Source organism: Anser cygnoides, chromosome 17 (genome assembly GCF_040182565.1).
Source record: "Anser cygnoides isolate HZ-2024a breed goose chromosome 17, Taihu_goose_T2T_genome, whole genome shotgun sequence".
NCBI classification, from domain to species: domain Eukaryota; kingdom Metazoa; phylum Chordata; class Aves; order Anseriformes; family Anatidae; genus Anser; species Anser cygnoides.
In genome coordinates this window covers 2,134,142-2,151,070 of record NC_089889.1, presented here as the reverse complement: position 1 = coordinate 2,151,070, position 16,929 = coordinate 2,134,142, and the positions used below count along the sequence as shown (strand labels likewise).

Sequence of the window (16,929 nt, the reverse complement as noted above, 5' to 3'; positions counted from 1 at the left end):
GCTTCTAAAATGCATTATATCATCAACTTCTTTAACTTCAGGACTCCCACCCACATTATAAACAAAAGAGAATTACATGCATCATTTTTTAATGTGCTAAAGGTAACAATAATCTGGAAACTTCCAACTTTTTTAAAAAAGTTTATTAAAGCAATGACCAAGTAACTGTGATCAAGGAACTTTTCAAGGATGAGCTCAATTTTTAATATAAATTCTCAGAAGGTAGTTTCTGTATATTTATTCTATGATAATCACACATTTCACTTCCACTTTACACAAAATGCTGACTTGTATGTTTGCCTCACCTTTGGGCTCTGTAATGATATGGCTAACTCCCAGCCTCTGGCAAACACAATGGAAAGCCTGGTTCCCAGGATTACACCACTGATCGATGTAATCATTAGAGCACGTCCATATCATGTTATTCATAGTATCATAACAGGCACCTATGGAAAATATTTTGCACAGCAAACTTTAGAACATAAAAAAGACCGAAGTATTTCATAGCAGATATAAATCTAATTATTAAGCTTTAAAAATTCTGTTATTTGTCACAGTAATTTAATAATAATGCATTAGAATGAAAAACATTAATGGAAATCTTTTAAGAAAGGAATGAAGTAAATACGCATCCTTTTTGATGTCTCAAGTAAACATACAACCCCATCCTTTTCAGGTAAATACTCCAGTGCTTATTATTTAAAATAAGTATGTAACATATATTATTCCTCCACAAACTTATCACACATTGCCACAAGTGCATAAACTGAAAATAGCTGAGGTCATCAGACACCAGCAACTTTAAGAAAAAGTGTGCATGTGTGGGGGAATTTTACAACTACTATCGACTATTAAGCATCTTACAATTTGTTTGAAAAGCCTTGTGGTTAATACATAACATTTTTACTAAAACTGACAGTTTGCACAGTGCAAGTTTGTCAGTCAGTCATAGGGAAATCAGAAAGAAATACAATGTCTTTCTGGCTACGTTGCATTTAAGTATTTTAAAATATAGAGATAAGATGAGAGAAGAGATAAGACTTTTTTTTTTTTAACCTGCTCAAGATTCTTTTCTGCTACAGTTAACATTTTTCTGGAGATTGTATGCAGCTGAAACTGCAAAGAAAAACACTGGAAATTTCCTCAGGGAATTCTGAACTTTCAAAAATGTAAAGTTTACAAAATTTTACAACAAGCACAAAACCTCACCATCTGCAAAATCTATTACTGTAAATTGAAATCCAACTAGCTTAAGGGTTGGATATGTCTAGTTCCTAAAAACAGATCATCTTCTTACCAAGTCCTGGTACTAGAGCACCACGTCCAAGTGAACTTCCTGCAGCATCAATGAGATCTGCTCGGCTTGTGAACTGCCCGTCCGAGATATTGAACACCAAGCTCGAAGCAAGAACTACACAGAAAAAAGTCTCCAATAAATTTCTGAGAAGTTTATTGCATTTCAGAAAAGCAAGGACTTAAAGCCTGCCACAAATGTATCTGACTTACTTTTTAAAGATGACAAAGCACTCGTTCCTCCAAAGAGCGAACGTGTTGCAGAACTGCCTGATCCACCTGGGGGTGGGACCAACATCACCAAGTATGTTCCACATGTGTATATTGGAGTCTTTCTCAACATTTTCAGTGGCAGCCCACAACTAGTGTTAGCAGCTGAAACGTCAAACAAAAATCAACATGTCTTCATAACCTGAAAAACTTACAATAACAGGCAGCAAACAAGGAAGATTTATATTTGGAGTTTTAAATAAAAAAATATGGAAATTCACATAAGCTGTATTTTGCAGCATTCAGAAGATGAGTGTGGGGGTGGCCTCATAATCCCACATATCGGTGTCAATACCCAGAAGGATACAAACAATTTCACAGGTTATTTAACTAAAGAGAACAACTTAAAAATTAATAAAGGTAACGATCCCTTGTTCGCAAACCAGGAAAATTAGGAGGCTAAAATACAAGTTTAAAGAAAACTGTTTTTAAGACCTATGTGGTGATAAACATATTGAAAGCAGTTTTAGAGCTTCTTCTAGAGTTTTTCTAAACATAAAGAGACAATTTAAGATTCACTACGCACTTACTATTTTAAGTTCTCCTGCTCAACATGAAATGTATAGTCATAACGATCTAGCTCCTGCCACAGCTGATCCACACTTTTCTGAGCACTGACTAAAGAACTGGCCAAGAATAACTGCTGATTCTTCTTCTGCACCACACTAGTTAACTAGCAAAATACAGTCTTTAAATTATCTCTTCAAGCTAACTCTTTGCCAATTTCCCTATAAGAATATATATTTCCTGCTGAAGTATTTTCATTAAAATTAATTATAATTGTTTAAAATTGAAAAAAGTAAGCTCATTTAGTTTCAAACGTGTGTGTGAATGAAAGAGGAAGAAAAGGAACTAAGAATAAACCGAATAAAATCTTGAGATAAATGTTAGAGCTCCAGATCATCCTGAAAGCTAGCACTGTTCATCCATAATTCCCTAATTAACTTGTGTAGTTTCAACAGGTCTGTAAAAGAACATCCAGACATTCTGCAAATTTTAATCAAAAAAGCAAAACTACCTCTAACAGTCAACTTGCTTATGAAACAAGAGTTTCATTTTCTAAATCGCGGTCCATTTTCATATATCAATTCAAAGCCCAGTTGTACTTGCATCACAAAGTGCAATTATTGATCTGATCAAGTGTGGCATAAACCCGTCCTATAACTGAATAGGTCACCAAAAAGGAAGCTATGTATACAAGCATTTCCTCCAGTTCTTTGTTCTTAAACTTTTCCCACAATCAGTGACTAATTTAGCAAAGGAACTTGTAATTCAAACATTAACCAAATACTGCATATATATATTTCTAATACTTATCATGGAAAGAAATGCAAGGTTTTTTTTTTTTTTTTTAACATGTTGTAAGAGATTAGTAATTACTAGAACTGATTATATGTTAAGAACCAAAATATGAAAAATTACTGAGTCAGTAAAATCTCTTCTGACCTGCTTGGTCCTCTTTCAAGGTATTAGAGATGGTAGAGCCAGTGAGAGCAGCCAATGTTGCTGACGGGGAAGCTCTGTACCTAGACAGCCTACTGAGAAGCATCTCATTTATACTCTTTGCGGATTCACCCTCTTTTCTCATTAATATAATGCGTTCTTGTAGAGGATTTGCTATACATATGCCATTTTCTACCTATTAAATAGAGAAAGAAAAAAAATACTTTTAGACATTAAAGCCCATAGGAGAGCAATTAACAATAAATAAGTGAACAATAAACCAGAACAATATTATATATTGAGTAGGAATAGGAATATACACTTAAACCTTAGTATCAAATTTCCTGGGGGGAAAAAAGCTATGAAAACTACACAGATGTATATTTATTTCACTGGTGACTTAAAGATTCAGAAGAATATCTTCCACTTGTTCTGCTCTTGAAGACAGAACTACTTGCCACAGTTTTAAGTTTATTTATGGAACTTTACTTTAAAAATATTTAAAGTCTCTGTAAGCTTAATATTGTTTCACTGGCAAGTTTTTGTAAATAGAGGCCTTAAATCATTTACTAGCCAGGAAGTATAAGTGATGATTTTCTTAAACCACATCTCTTAATGAAGAGAAGATCTGATTTGCAGCATTAGATATTTTCCATAAACATTGTGCTCCCAAAGCGTATCACTTTCAGCTCTATCACCCCACGAAGTACAGAGGCTGTATAACAGCTACTGCATACAAGTACAGATATTGCTCCCAAAGTACTCCATCAAAGCTAAGGCCCTGTATAATTCTAATTTTCAAAACTAGATGTTTATGAATTGCTCTAAGCTCTTCTCTGTAAATAAATCTTTAGACTGAGGTGCTTCATTGTCAAATTAAAATACCCACAGAAATGTATGCACGTGTATACATACACATATCTATATACACATGCATATACATATGAGCTGTTGAGAGAAAAGGGTGTTCAAACTACTGATACATTTCTCCAGGCTTATTTTGCATTTAGTTTTACAGTAACATCAATGATTGCCATACAACGTAAAAACATTACAGGTCATAAAATGCAGAGTAGACTAAACAATTCTATTTGTAACTCATGGGAACTGACTAGCTTTTAACACAATGAAGCAGATCCACAGTAAACAACTCTTTAAATCTTAATACACTGAATTACTGTCTCAGCATAAAACTTAATTACTAATTATAATAAAGTATGTTTTACATTACAAGACAATTCATATTGTGAGTGTGATAGTCGTATGCCCTCTGAAGATAGAGCTGAACAATACACCTTCTGTTCTGTTATTTTGTAAACACATTACAAAGAGCTATTCAAATTACTTATCAATATTCAAACCTATTACGTTTATTTGAAAATACTGATATTTAATTAAGCAGTAGTCACGCTACCAACTTCAGGGTCACAGAAGACAACTAAATTTGCTTACTATAAGTTCAAAAACGTCCATAAAGACCGAGTGGCCTTTTGGTGTTTTTTCGTTGAGGCTTGCAGGAGACCAAATCCAGTAGAAGTATGTACCATCTGAAGAAAGATGCACGGTAGTCATAGTACTGCCAACTGGAAAGTGATTTACTGGCATTGGGATTATTTGACATACCTACAAGACAGAAAGAGCACCTTAATAGTTCTGATTTTGAAGTCTGTTCTTCTGAATATGAGCAGCATACTTAGATACATAAGATCAAATGCAGTTAGTCCACAAGAGGCTTTTTAATGGACATAACATTACATGAATTTGTTTTGAAGAGCTGCTGTGCAACATTTGCCAAATTGATCTATTGCATATAAAACAGCTTGCACACCTAAACATCTGACATGCTTAAAAATAAAAGGATTAGCTCTTTTCACTCAAGTGACTGAAAGCATACTCACAGCACCAAAAGGAAAATGCACATACTAAAAATTTATCTACTTTCTGCAACTTCCCTGAAGCATTACTTATAACTTTGGAAGAGGATGAGAATCCAAACAGTTTCAGGGAATACACTGGACATGAATATGTAAATCCATCCTTAAAACCAAGACAAGGAAAAACAAAAAAGCAAACTACAAAGTAAAAAACTATCCATTTTTACAAAGGATGACAGTTGGTTGTCTACAAAACCCAATCAAATCAGAAACAAAACCTGAATAACGGCTGTTCAGGAAGAACGTGTTTTCGGTTGAAGTCAATTTTTGCTATTGTTTATAATACGATCATACTATACTCTCTCTTACAATACTACCATAACATAATACAGCTAACGTCTATGTGCATAGATGCGTATACACACACACGTGTGCAGAAAGTAGTGTCTATAGTATAACTTAGAAGTTCTACAAGGCAATTTTTTAACTGGGGTTTATAAAAGGCAATTTCACAAAGTAAAATGAAGAAACTTCAAGCGCAACACTACTTAAGAGTTAGAAGTGACTGTGATAACTTAAGAATGTTTTCTTACGCTAACTCTGCAATGAACATACTAGCTGTTCCTTTTACCTGAAGGGTATGCTGATCCACAACCTGGAAAAGGGAGTGAGGCTTATTATCAAAAGAGACGGGCCGATGAAGAAGTTTGTTGTTGCCAAAAGCAACCCACCCAGTCTCCAGCTCCTCGTTACGGCAGTACACAAAACCACTGACAAAAAAAGCAGTACATTAAAACTCTTTAAAACTCTGCAGGTTTCTTGTTTGCTCATTCTTCTAAGAAGAATTCACAACCACATTCCTGAACTTTGACTGAACTTAAATTCAAGTCAATTTAGGTCAGCAATTTCCGTTGCAAAGGTTTTAAGTGTAAGAAGTCTCATGACTTCTAAGCAATAAAGAAGCAAGGAGGTACAATTAGTCAAATCTACACTAATTTATACAGTGAATTACATAATTAGAAAACAAATACTTACAAATCCAGCAATCATACAGCTATACATAAAAATAGTCTATAGTAACTCACTCTCAGAGAAAAATGAACCAGCTTAATATACATTCAAAAATAAAAATTTGAAATACCAGCTATTCTGCTACGATACTTTGCAGAAGACTAGACTACGTGGCCTCCAGAGGTCCCTTTAAACCTGTATTATTCTATGATTCTAGAGAAAACACTCAAGATGACTTTCAGATAAGACCAAAACATTAAAATAACTCTTAATGAAAACGTGTAACATACTCTAATCTTGATACTCCTAACATTTGAGAAAGGTTTACCAAAATAACAATTTACATTTTTCCACAAACAGACCTGCAGACTAGCAAATATTCAACAATGCTGTCACTTACCGCAAAGTACCATGTAATCCAGATCCCAATTTGCTTATTCCTCTGCCCACTGAATTAGTTGTATAAAGATAGAGCCCATCTGCTGCAAGACAGCGTCCTAAGTCCGCATCTGAATCAGGAAGAAAGAATAGAGCAGAGACCTTTGATATAACACAAAACTAGAAATTCTCCATGCTCATTACACTTCTGCTGTAGCTACAAGAGCTACTGAAAACCAACAGATGTTCAAGACAGGTCAAAACTGACTAGTCAGAACCACTTTTTTTAAATATTGAATTCATTATTCAGTGTTCTAAGAGATACCATAACCTAGTCAAAACTTATTCTTTTTTACTGCAGCTTCTTTACCTTTCATTCAACCTTTAAAGTGGTGTGTGGATTGCACACAACTTGCACAAACACTGTAAGGCTAATTTAAATTTCCAAGTGTTGCCAAATAAAAGGAATTAGGTACTAGTCACCCAACTTCCCTTCTGAGACAATAAATGACATTAGTTCATTTGACTCATGAAAAAAAACAGTGTATCATCTATTTCTGATCAATTTTCTTTTCCTGTGTATTATGCTCCCATTTTAGTGTTAAAGACCAGTCTTCTGGTATTGCTGAAATATATAACATTAAGATATTAATTTATATATAAACAAGATATGTTTATATATATTTAACAGAAGCTTGGGCCATAAGTTTAAACTGGCTCTTCTGCACACTATTCAGAACCGTAAGTACTGTAGGAACCAGACTAGCATATCCAACTGTGCATAGAAACACAGGACTAAACAACAGAACTCATGTTGAGTGGAAAATTCCTTTACCTAAATATAAAATAATTTGGGCATTTGCTATTAAAACGCTTTCAGAATGCCCCAAAGGAGCAGAAGATCATTCTCTTCTGGTTTTGCAACAGGTAATGTTCAGAACCCAAACTAGAAGCAAGATAAAATAGAAGCAAGATTTATGACTACACAAGCTCAGGACAACCGCCGCTGCTCTAACATACTGTTTGCGTGGAAGAAGTAATCTAATCTTGAGCCTTGATCTAATTTCTCGTGCAACACCATGCTTCTCTTACAGCAGCCCCTTCCACCTCTGAACTTTGCTAAATTGAGACAAAACACATTTCTACCATAGCTCAGTCACTCACAAAGTAGTAATTATTAACAATCAAGAACAGACAAACAGGACAAAGCCTTGTAACAGGGCTGTCAATAAACCATTTCAGTCAACCTACTTAAGTTCACATAATCCGAACAGTCATCTATGGGAAGAAAAAATATCTAGTCACTCTCACAGCAAAAAAACTTCTTCAAGATATAGATGTCTTCATTTTGAATTTGCACATAGCCTAAAATGAAAACTCAGATTTGTAATTTCCTACAGCTTGCATTAAACTTAATGAGATGTCATCAAAGCTTGACCTAATATTTCAAAAGCTACATGAAGTCTCTTATTTATTGCAAAAACAGTAAGCAGGCAAAGCAGAAAAACTGAAAATTAATTCAGGGAAAGAAATACAAAGGAAAACATTAAAAATAACCATACAAGACCAATTCAACAGAAACAAAAGGAAAACAGGGAAAGGGGGAAAAAAAACAATGAACTTGCACTTCTAAAAATAAACATGCTCTGCCAGCGATAGCTATTGAATACAGTGATACTGCACAGGACAAATAAACTACACTTACTGAAAGACTAATGAGTGGATAATATCCATAAATCAGTTTGACCTCTCTGTAAAATTCCCACTAAAGTCAGAGAGGGTCACTATAGCTACAGCTTTTGAAGGTTTGCTCCAACTTGATTACTGGACAATTCAAAAGGGAAGCTGATCTTCAGAAACCAAAAAGTAATGCTTTTCTGAACCCTAATAACTTGTATTTGAAAAAAATGATAAGCTACACTAACATAACTAATGTTAACACACCAGACTTAGGATTTACCCTCTTCATTTTAATATAAAACTATAAAAAGGATACTTTTTTATATCTGATCCCCAAATCAATTTACAAAAAGTCATTTACTTATCTAGCTAGATTAGCTTAGTAAGAATGGGTATGACAAGCCAAACAATGTACATCACTTAGTACGCCTGAAACATCAGGTCCATGTTTTCAAAACTTCAGTTTTGTATATTCACACTACGACAACAAAGTGCCCAAGCCACTGCTGCTCTCCCCCCTCATTATATCTTGGGCTTCGGGACACTCTTGTGATGTCCAGTTCTCCCCCCAGATGGCCTTTCTAAGCCACTGTAGTTGCTTTAACGTGACCTCCAGCAGAAAAGAAGAAATCCTTTTCAACTCTGAAGCCTTACTCTTTTTTTTTTATTTTTTAAATTATCACCACAAAAAGTATTCTTGTCCTCCTCCGCTGATACTGACAAACATAAAATAATTTACCTTTATTTTCACCACTGGAACTACTGTTAGCATCCGGTGCAGGTAACATGTCTTCGAAGCCCCAAGACACTATATGCTTTCCTCCAAGCAAACAAGAGGGCGATCCAGGTCCCCCCTCCAAAAGCAACAACCTTAAAGCACAAAAAATAAGTTGCACAGAAAACAGTGATAGCAAAAATTACCTACATCAAAAGTTAAGATGAAGATTTTTAAAAAAAAACTTTTTTTAAGAAGTAATTTTTCCTCTGTCAGAGTTCATAAGATGCTTAAAAGAATCATCAATATTTCATTAAAAAAAATAGTGGATCCTTTTAGATTTTACTTCCTAATGCTTTCCTTCTGCAAGTGAGTAAACTTCAATCTTTCCTAGAGCTTTCAAAAACCCTAAAGCCTTTTAATCACATTTAAAGACATTAATCCGTAAATGCATTTACACATTTTCAGAGCTGGTGCAAAAGTGCTACAATCAGAAAAAGTCACTACAAACCTGTATAATACATCAGCCACAGGCAAGGATCCTAGATCAGTCTGTTTCTGTAATAGATGCACTGTATGAACAAAGGTTTTCAGCGACCCTCTAAAAGGATAAGAAAAACATGAATAAAAGATGTCTATTGAAACAAGACTGAATGCACACAAACAGCATCTACGTAGAATATAATATCCAGCACCATAAAGAGAGAATATCCGAGATATTTCATCAAGATTCTTTTCTAATTTGCATTTCTTTTCTAGATGATTTTCATCCTTTTGTGGAGGAAGTGAAAAGAGGAAGAGGGTAACATAAAGGCAGCGTGCTGGCAAACCGCCCCTCTGAGTCACCCTGTCTTTTTGGAAGAAGATGAAGCCCCATGCAGGTAGGGAGAGCAGCAGCTGTGTCATAAACAATACGTGCAGAAAAAGCAATCTAGGCACATGATAAAAGGCCTCAGGTTTGCATCTACTACAGGCAGCTACTTCCAATATTTCTTGTAGCTGATTAACCGTTTTCGGATCTTCCAACCTAATCTGCGGGTCTTCTTGGGGCTGAGCCAAAAGGATTAGTAAGAGCTGCTGCAGACACACTCAGAGATGGCTTTCTTGAACAAAACTGAAAATACCAAACTAATTAGTTTATTATTGAGAGTCTGATTACTTTGCTTCCAAACACGAAGTTGGAAGCTTTTCCCCTTCTGAAGCGATAGATTTAAGTGTATACAAGGACCAGATATTTCAGAAAACAAAACTAAACCTAAGTAAAAGTCATTTCTGATCCTGCCTAAAAATGTGCTGCTTTAAAATTTTACTGTGGTATTTACAAACAGATGGAGTTTGTAACTCTAATTGTAGTGCTTGCTCATTCATAAGACTAATTCTTTTTTTGAGAGGGGGGCGGGGGGGATAACTTATGGAATCTGTATGTTAACATGGAGGAAAACACTATTTCTGTAGAAATAAGGAGATACAGAGGTGTTTAAAAATTTGTTCTACAGTTTCTACTTGAAAGATCAACATATTAGGAAGAAGTTACATTTTCTGAAAGAAGTGGTTGGCTTTATTTCCAGGCACAACAGCCTAGCTAAATACAAGGTTCTTGACTGCGTCTTGGATATAATAGACGGTTATGAATTGATTTCTCCAGAAGCATGACTGATGAATTGAAGAGATCCCTACCAAGCACTCTGCTGAACACAGCCTTTTGCTTTCTGCCACACACGGTCGGCCTTGGCTCTTTAACTCTCTAACGGCCATTGTTTCCTCCTGCACCTCCAAGAATGTGTTTTCCCCACTTTTATCTTCAGCCTAATGCTTTCACTGATAAAACTCAGCTTGAAGAAAATGACACTGAATACTTCAAAGCACCTTAATTCATTATTTAAATCAATATTCATCCTGTTCTATTTTTAGTAATATGAAGCACCCAAAACTGCAACTAGGAATCTCAATAATCATCCCATTTTGAAGGCTTTTTCCTTTATAAAAAGTACCCAACACACAACATTCACATTTAAAGGAAAAATGCAGGGCTTTCACAGGTAACAAAACATGTTAGGATGTTACAACTCTGTAAGCAACGCAAGGCAGATTTGCAAGGAAAATACAAGATCATCTTTCATTTGAAAAGCTGCATCTGAAATGTAGGTCTTTTACAGAGTCACCCAGAAAAGAACAGGCCATAGCTTCTCAAAACTGACATCTAGGAGAAGAAGAAAAAAAAAGATCCTGTTTACCAAATCCAAACTCAACTTATTTATCTGAGCTACATTCAATGCTTTGCTTTTCAGATAAGGTAGCTGCCAGTGCTCAAGCGTTTGCTGCATACAGTAGATTTCTTCGACTTCGCTAGAACAAGTACAATAGAAATTGTTTTTCATTTGAAGAAACGCTTCTTAAAGTAAATTGTGACAACTCCAGAGAACTTCAACATCTTAAAACAGAGTTAAACTTGACAGAGAAGGATGCAATCTAAGAAACATTAAACATTAAGGCCGAGATTTGCAAAAGGCAACTCGTGACTGTAGACCCACCTTCACATGGCTGAATTTTGTGGTGCTATCTGTTTCCCCAGGCCCCATCCCCTAAAACCAGAAGGATCTAGAAGGACGTCAATAATGTCAATAAACCATTTCAGACAACCTATATTAAAGGCTGTAATGGCCATTTTGTCCTAGATTGCCTAATGCTGTGCTAAACCCATACAGGACACAGGACAGTTCAACCTACAGTAGCTGAATTCCTCACTGGCAACCAAATGAAAAAATGCCTCTGTATGTTTCAGAGGGCAACAGTGAAATCTGAAATGAATTGTCCTGCATCTTGGCAGCGATGCTTTCTACTTCTTCATCTGAAGAAAGATGCATAAGCTACAGGACTAATGGGACAGTGCAAAGGGAAAAGAGAGACAACTTCCCTCCATGATAAGAAACACTTGGAACCATTCCTAGAAGAGATCATTGAAGTAGAAGCAGCAATATGCACAAGAGACATTTCTAATGTAGATCCTTCTGTTTTTACATATGCTAAACACACGCAAAAAATAAATGCTTAGTTTACCAGTTTTACCTTTTCCAAACAAGTATTTAAATATTAGAGAGAAAAACACTAACGTAAACCAAAAATGAACATCAACAGTGCAGTCACATCATTTTTGATTCCTACCTTGAAATATAAACACTTACTATCCACATCAACCACAACTTCATCTCAATCCAGTTTCCTTACCTTGCACAAGCCAAGGCAACTAGGGCGGCAGCAGCATTTTCTTTTTGCTTATACGGAATTTGATGGCCCGAAGCAGAAGTCTCTTCCAGCCAGGAGCACAGCAGAGACTCTATCCCATTGAGACAGTCAGCTGGTTCCTTAGTCAAGCTCAAAGGCTGGCAGTCTCGAAGGCAATTCAATAGCACCTCAGCAGTTATGTTACAGAGGGAAGGGTCTGTTCTACTTTGAGACTGAATGAGGGGAAAGACCAGGAGAAGCCCCATTCGGGAAGTGAAGGGCGCCTGTTCGGGCTGTTGTAACAAGCCTTGACGCTTGAGCAAGGCCAGGGCTTCTTCGTCCCCCGAGCTCTCCCGGTCGTGCTGCTCTTCCAAGGCCAGCTGGCGCTGGGCATTCCAGAGTCCGCGCAGGGCGTTCAGTCGGTACTCCAGCAGGCGAGCGTAAGCATTGCTCTGGTTCCCACACACGGAGCGTAACCGCTCAGCTAGCTCGGTCGGGTTCTTGGTCTCAAACGTCAGGATCTGGAAGGAGGGAAAACATTGGCATTTAGGCCGGTTCTCTAAGGAAAAAAAAATTAACATGCCTCTAGTATATCTAGACAGGCTGTCCTCTACAAGGGACCATAGGATTTTTATTTATTTATTTAAAATTAAAATATTCTGCGCATTAAGAAAAGTTAAATTGGAGGACAAAGAACAGGCGAGTGGTGTGCAGTCTGTTATCGCTGAGTCGGCACTGCTGCTGAAGCCGGGGATTGAGGTTTTTAAGCTTTCAAACGTGGTGCTAAAACAACAATAATACAGATTTTAAAAGAAAAACACGTGAAATATCTTAAAAGCTCCAGTGTGACAGGGTTTTGGGACAATTTTGCTAGGAAATTCAAGGACTAAGCGGTGGTGGTAAGTTTAGAACCCCTCTATGAAAAACAGTAGGTGAAGGTATTTTGTAATAGGAATCTGTATGTTCTAGTTCTAGAGCTTTTCAAACCAAAACACCATCTGTTCTGTAAACCAAATTAACAGTCTAGTTACATGCTCTCCCTACCCTGTTTTTTTTTCCCTCCCCAATCTGATCATATTGCACTCAGCTATCTTCAAAATATTTCCAGTTGCTGCCATAGTTTAAAAACCCGAAAGCCTCATCATCATTTCAGACAGGAAAAAAAAGGAGGTCTTTTTGGCACTTCTAAGCAGAATTGGAAACAAAGCTGCAAAAGAAAATAAGCAAGCGGTGACAGAAAAACATATTTATGGGTTAGTACCCAGCCTGGTACTTGAGGGAACTCACAATTTTGGGTGATTTACAGACAAATTCTCCCTACAGAATACACCAGAGATCAGCAAAGTCACTTTAGCTCTGGCAACCTCAAGGAGAGCAACGAGCTCCACATTTCCTGATACTTTGGATCCAGCGTCCAAAGGGCTCCTGCCTGCATGCCTCGCTGCCCTCAGCCACCCCAAACACACTTCTCAGCCCCCCTGCACGCTCTGAGCCTTTCCTTCCCTCCCCCTGCTTACACGTTAAGGGAAGGAAAATGTGATAGATGAAGAAGTGCAATGGGTAACTTCATGCAGTTTTTATTATTATAGGCAGCAGTTATACAGAATATGAAATAGATGTTTGCCTAATTCTACAATTTCGAACAGCTTGATAAAATGCTTCAGGACAAATCACATCTGCCATTTCTACAAACACCCTTGCTAAAGTCAATTAAACAGCTTTTCAGTACAGCCCAAACACTTTCCATTGGAGTCATGAAAAGTTCACTTTAAAGTGCAATTCTAAAGTGCAATTCACATAATAATTACATTTGAATAGACGTTAGGATTGAGCTTCTGAAAACTCAATCTCTTTTTATTAATTTCTTCAAAGAGATTAAGAATACTAATCCCTAAATGATATATTATGTATTTAAAATAACTACCTCCTGTTAATTTGTATGTTCTATTGTCTCAAAAATAAGCTTAATTGTTTTCTATTATAGATGCAATTGCATTCTAAAACGGTTTGCATTTGACTTCCTTGAACTGAATTAAGTACGTGACAGGTCCTCAGCTAAGCAGTAACAAGCTGCGGCAGAGGAGGAAAGAACCAACGTTTTCAACTTGAGTGAAACGCTGAAGAAGAGAAGTCTACGGTCCTTAGCTGAACTAATAACAAAGACACCCCAAAAAACAAGTCCTGATGCGCCTGCCCGGCTTTGCCTTTAGATCACAACAAGCACTACAGCTATGGATTGGAAGGGGTCGCCCGTGTCTTGTCCCCTTTCTGTAAGGTAGTGGAACCCCACAATCCATGCCAGGTAATATTGCATAATTTAGGTGGGCACAACTTAAAGTCCCTCTATATCACTGTATTAATTCATGAACTTTGTGCAACCTTGTTTGGACTTTGAGCCAAATCTGTGCCTAGCATGTAATAATAAACGGAGGGTTTAAATATTCAAACACTCAGACGTGTTAGAATTGAGTTTTTTCAGTCAAATTGCAAAGTCAACCAAAGAGAGAGTTCCTGCTGGAACTCAGAAACGTTTTTCAATTTCCTCTAAGTTACCAATGTTACATTTGATAGGTTCTCTTCAATAAAACAGTAACCAAACTGTTACGGAAAGTTATGCATTTGGGATATTAACCCTGAAATTTTGTCACTTCCTAGCATCCAGCTGAAGGCACACTTATGAGAAGTGGTCACTCTGGGTTCCACTCTCTTATTTCTCAGGTCCCACGGTTTAGCTGAGTCTTCATTGTATTGACTAGAGGTAAATCCTCAGAGACATCCTCAAAAAGAGCTTCAAGACCAAAATTTCCAGTGACTGGCTCCAACCAACAATTTGGGAACTTTCAGGGTTCAGAGGTACACACCAGGGAACCATCCCACTTCTCTCTGGGTATCAAAACACCCCTCCTCCTGACCTGACACTGAGGGAGCTTCAGCTGCTCTGTGCTATCCATACTGCTTCCCTTTGCACAGTCTGAAGGCTTCACAAGGGAACCACGGCCCTTACTGAGGTTTTCTCGGCACACTGACTAGTTTCTCGCATCTTCAGGCAAAGCTCATTATCTTGAAGTCAAAGCAGGTTAAAGTAAAAGTGGAAAAAAAATATTCACAAATTCCAAAGCACACAATGCAACTACCAGTGTTTACAAAAGACAGATGAAGAAAGGAAATAGCATAAATTATTTTAGAATAGATTTTCCAGGATTCATTCAGAGAGGTCTGTCCCTTCCTTTACCCAGCTGATTCACTGCAGCTCTCCCTAGGACGCGGCTCCCAGAGGCTGCCATTCTAAACACTTCTAGCCCCAGGCTGCATCACTAAAGAGGTTTTCTTCTGGCTATGAAACCTGGCGTACTCTGCCAAACCTCCCTTTTACCCACCCCTCCAGCAAAATTAATCCTTCTCCCCCAAATTAGGTTATTCTTTTCCTATCCAGAGATGATCTGAACATTCTCATTGTTAAAAGAGGCAGAGATTCATTTCCCTGCGGATGCACACGGCTGTTACCCAAGCTGTCCTCCCTGATACTCCACTGAACAGCGATTACTCATCCAACAAGGGGTAAAAGTCCCCTTCCCCGCCTCTTGGGTGCCTCAATACTTACACCTGAGTTCGGGCTCTGGTTTAGGACTGCTTTCCAGCATCCTTTTATTAGTGCTATTTGGGCACCTTGGCTCTGCATTTACCTTTGCAACACCTGGGGAGATCTCAGAAGCAAAGAGAGCCAAACACCAGCACAGCACAAGCAGTCACCCGAACCAGTAAATCAGTCACCTCGCAGCACCGCTCGTTTCTGAGTAACCAGGCTTAAACAGAATCTAAAAGCTTGGAAAGGAGGGAACAAATCACTTCACTTTGCCATAAAACAAGTTACCCAAGCACCTACATCTCAAAAGGCAGCCTCTAACAGAAATAGCAGCTCAGCAGCAACACCATCGCACTGGCATAAATAAAGGAAAGAACCATACATATGTGCAAAGGAAGAACTCTAAATAAAATGTGAACAGACAGATTATATTCAGAATTGGCAAATGATAGAAGAAAACTCAGAAGATAAATAGCCAAGCTACAAAAATAATGCACATTAATGTGCTAAGGAAATAAGAACCCAAAAAAAGCAAAGATGCTGTTTAGCAGTTAGTACACCATAGTCATTTAAGAAAGACAAATACAAAGAGAATTGAGGAAAATAAATTTAAAATCTGTCTACCTTTAGTACATTGGTAGAGTTAAAATAGTTCAATTTCTGCTTTTAGAGAAGACAAATTCACATTTTCCATAGGAACAATCAATAATATTAAGCAAACAAAAGAAACTGCACTATAATAGAAATGGAAAGTTTTATAGAATAGCTTCTGGTGAAAAAAAAAAACCTCAAAACTTTATCACTTACCTCGCAAACATTCAATAACCAAGGCACTAGAAATTGGGGAAGAAATAAAACATTTCTCAAGAGGATCTTTGTCTAAATCTGATTTTGTAAGTAGGGTAAACATCACGTTGATAATTTTTGCAAATAACAACTCTATTCTTCAGTCACTTTGAAAACACAGTGACTACCCTGTGACTGTGACCACCACATTTTGCAACTTTAAGCCTACTTTGTTAGCAAAACTACCTTTGAAAAGTTTTGATTTTGAAAGTCTCAGGCTTAATAGCCTGAAGTCACATGTAGTTAAACACTGCGTTAATAAAAACTTAATTGTCACTACTTTTACAGTATCTTGTCCTTAAATATTATTTCTTTATTCAATATTTAAAATCAATTTTAATAAATATTTTAACAAGAAAATGAGTGATCCAAAAGTTCAACCAGTCTATTCACTGACATCTTCAACATTGAGAAGCAAGAGAGAGATCTAATTCTAGATGACCAGCTATGGGGTGGCTGTCATCTGCCCTGCTGTATCCAATTTTTGTCCCACTTCACCCGGGACAAGACTTTAACCAGAGACTTCTTCCCATTAAACATTTTTTTTTTGTCGGTGCTGTTCCAGAAAGCAGTCAGCGGCACCCACAACTGTTAGGGTGAAGAGCTTCTCTACT

General features: G+C 37.1%; 1 protein-coding gene across 5 annotated transcripts in view; it reads right to left on the bottom strand.

Moving 5' to 3' along the window:
* Nucleotides 1-16,929, bottom strand: part of HECTD4 (HECT domain E3 ubiquitin protein ligase 4) — a 71,873-nt gene that overhangs the window by 48,662 nt on the left and 6,282 nt on the right. For 4 of the 5 annotated variants that reach the window (XM_066979328.1, XM_066979330.1, XM_066979329.1 and 1 more), the window contains exons 2-11: nucleotides 11,890-12,407; nucleotides 9,176-9,265; nucleotides 8,689-8,819; nucleotides 6,292-6,400; nucleotides 5,512-5,650; nucleotides 4,459-4,629; nucleotides 3,010-3,202; nucleotides 1,507-1,668; nucleotides 1,298-1,411; nucleotides 306-446 (exon numbers count right to left, since the gene is read on the bottom strand). In XM_066979328.1, the coding sequence (XP_066835429.1) occupies nucleotides 306-446; nucleotides 1,298-1,411; nucleotides 1,507-1,668; nucleotides 3,010-3,202; nucleotides 4,459-4,629; nucleotides 5,512-5,650; nucleotides 6,292-6,400; nucleotides 8,689-8,819; nucleotides 9,176-9,265; nucleotides 11,890-12,407 (1,768 nt within the window). Of the gene's footprint in view, nucleotides 1-305; nucleotides 447-1,297; nucleotides 1,412-1,506; nucleotides 1,669-3,009; nucleotides 3,203-4,458; nucleotides 4,630-5,511; nucleotides 5,651-6,291; nucleotides 6,401-8,688; nucleotides 8,820-9,175; nucleotides 9,266-11,889; nucleotides 12,408-16,929 lie in introns of those variants that run through there. The other variant, XM_066979332.1, reaches the window with a different exon arrangement.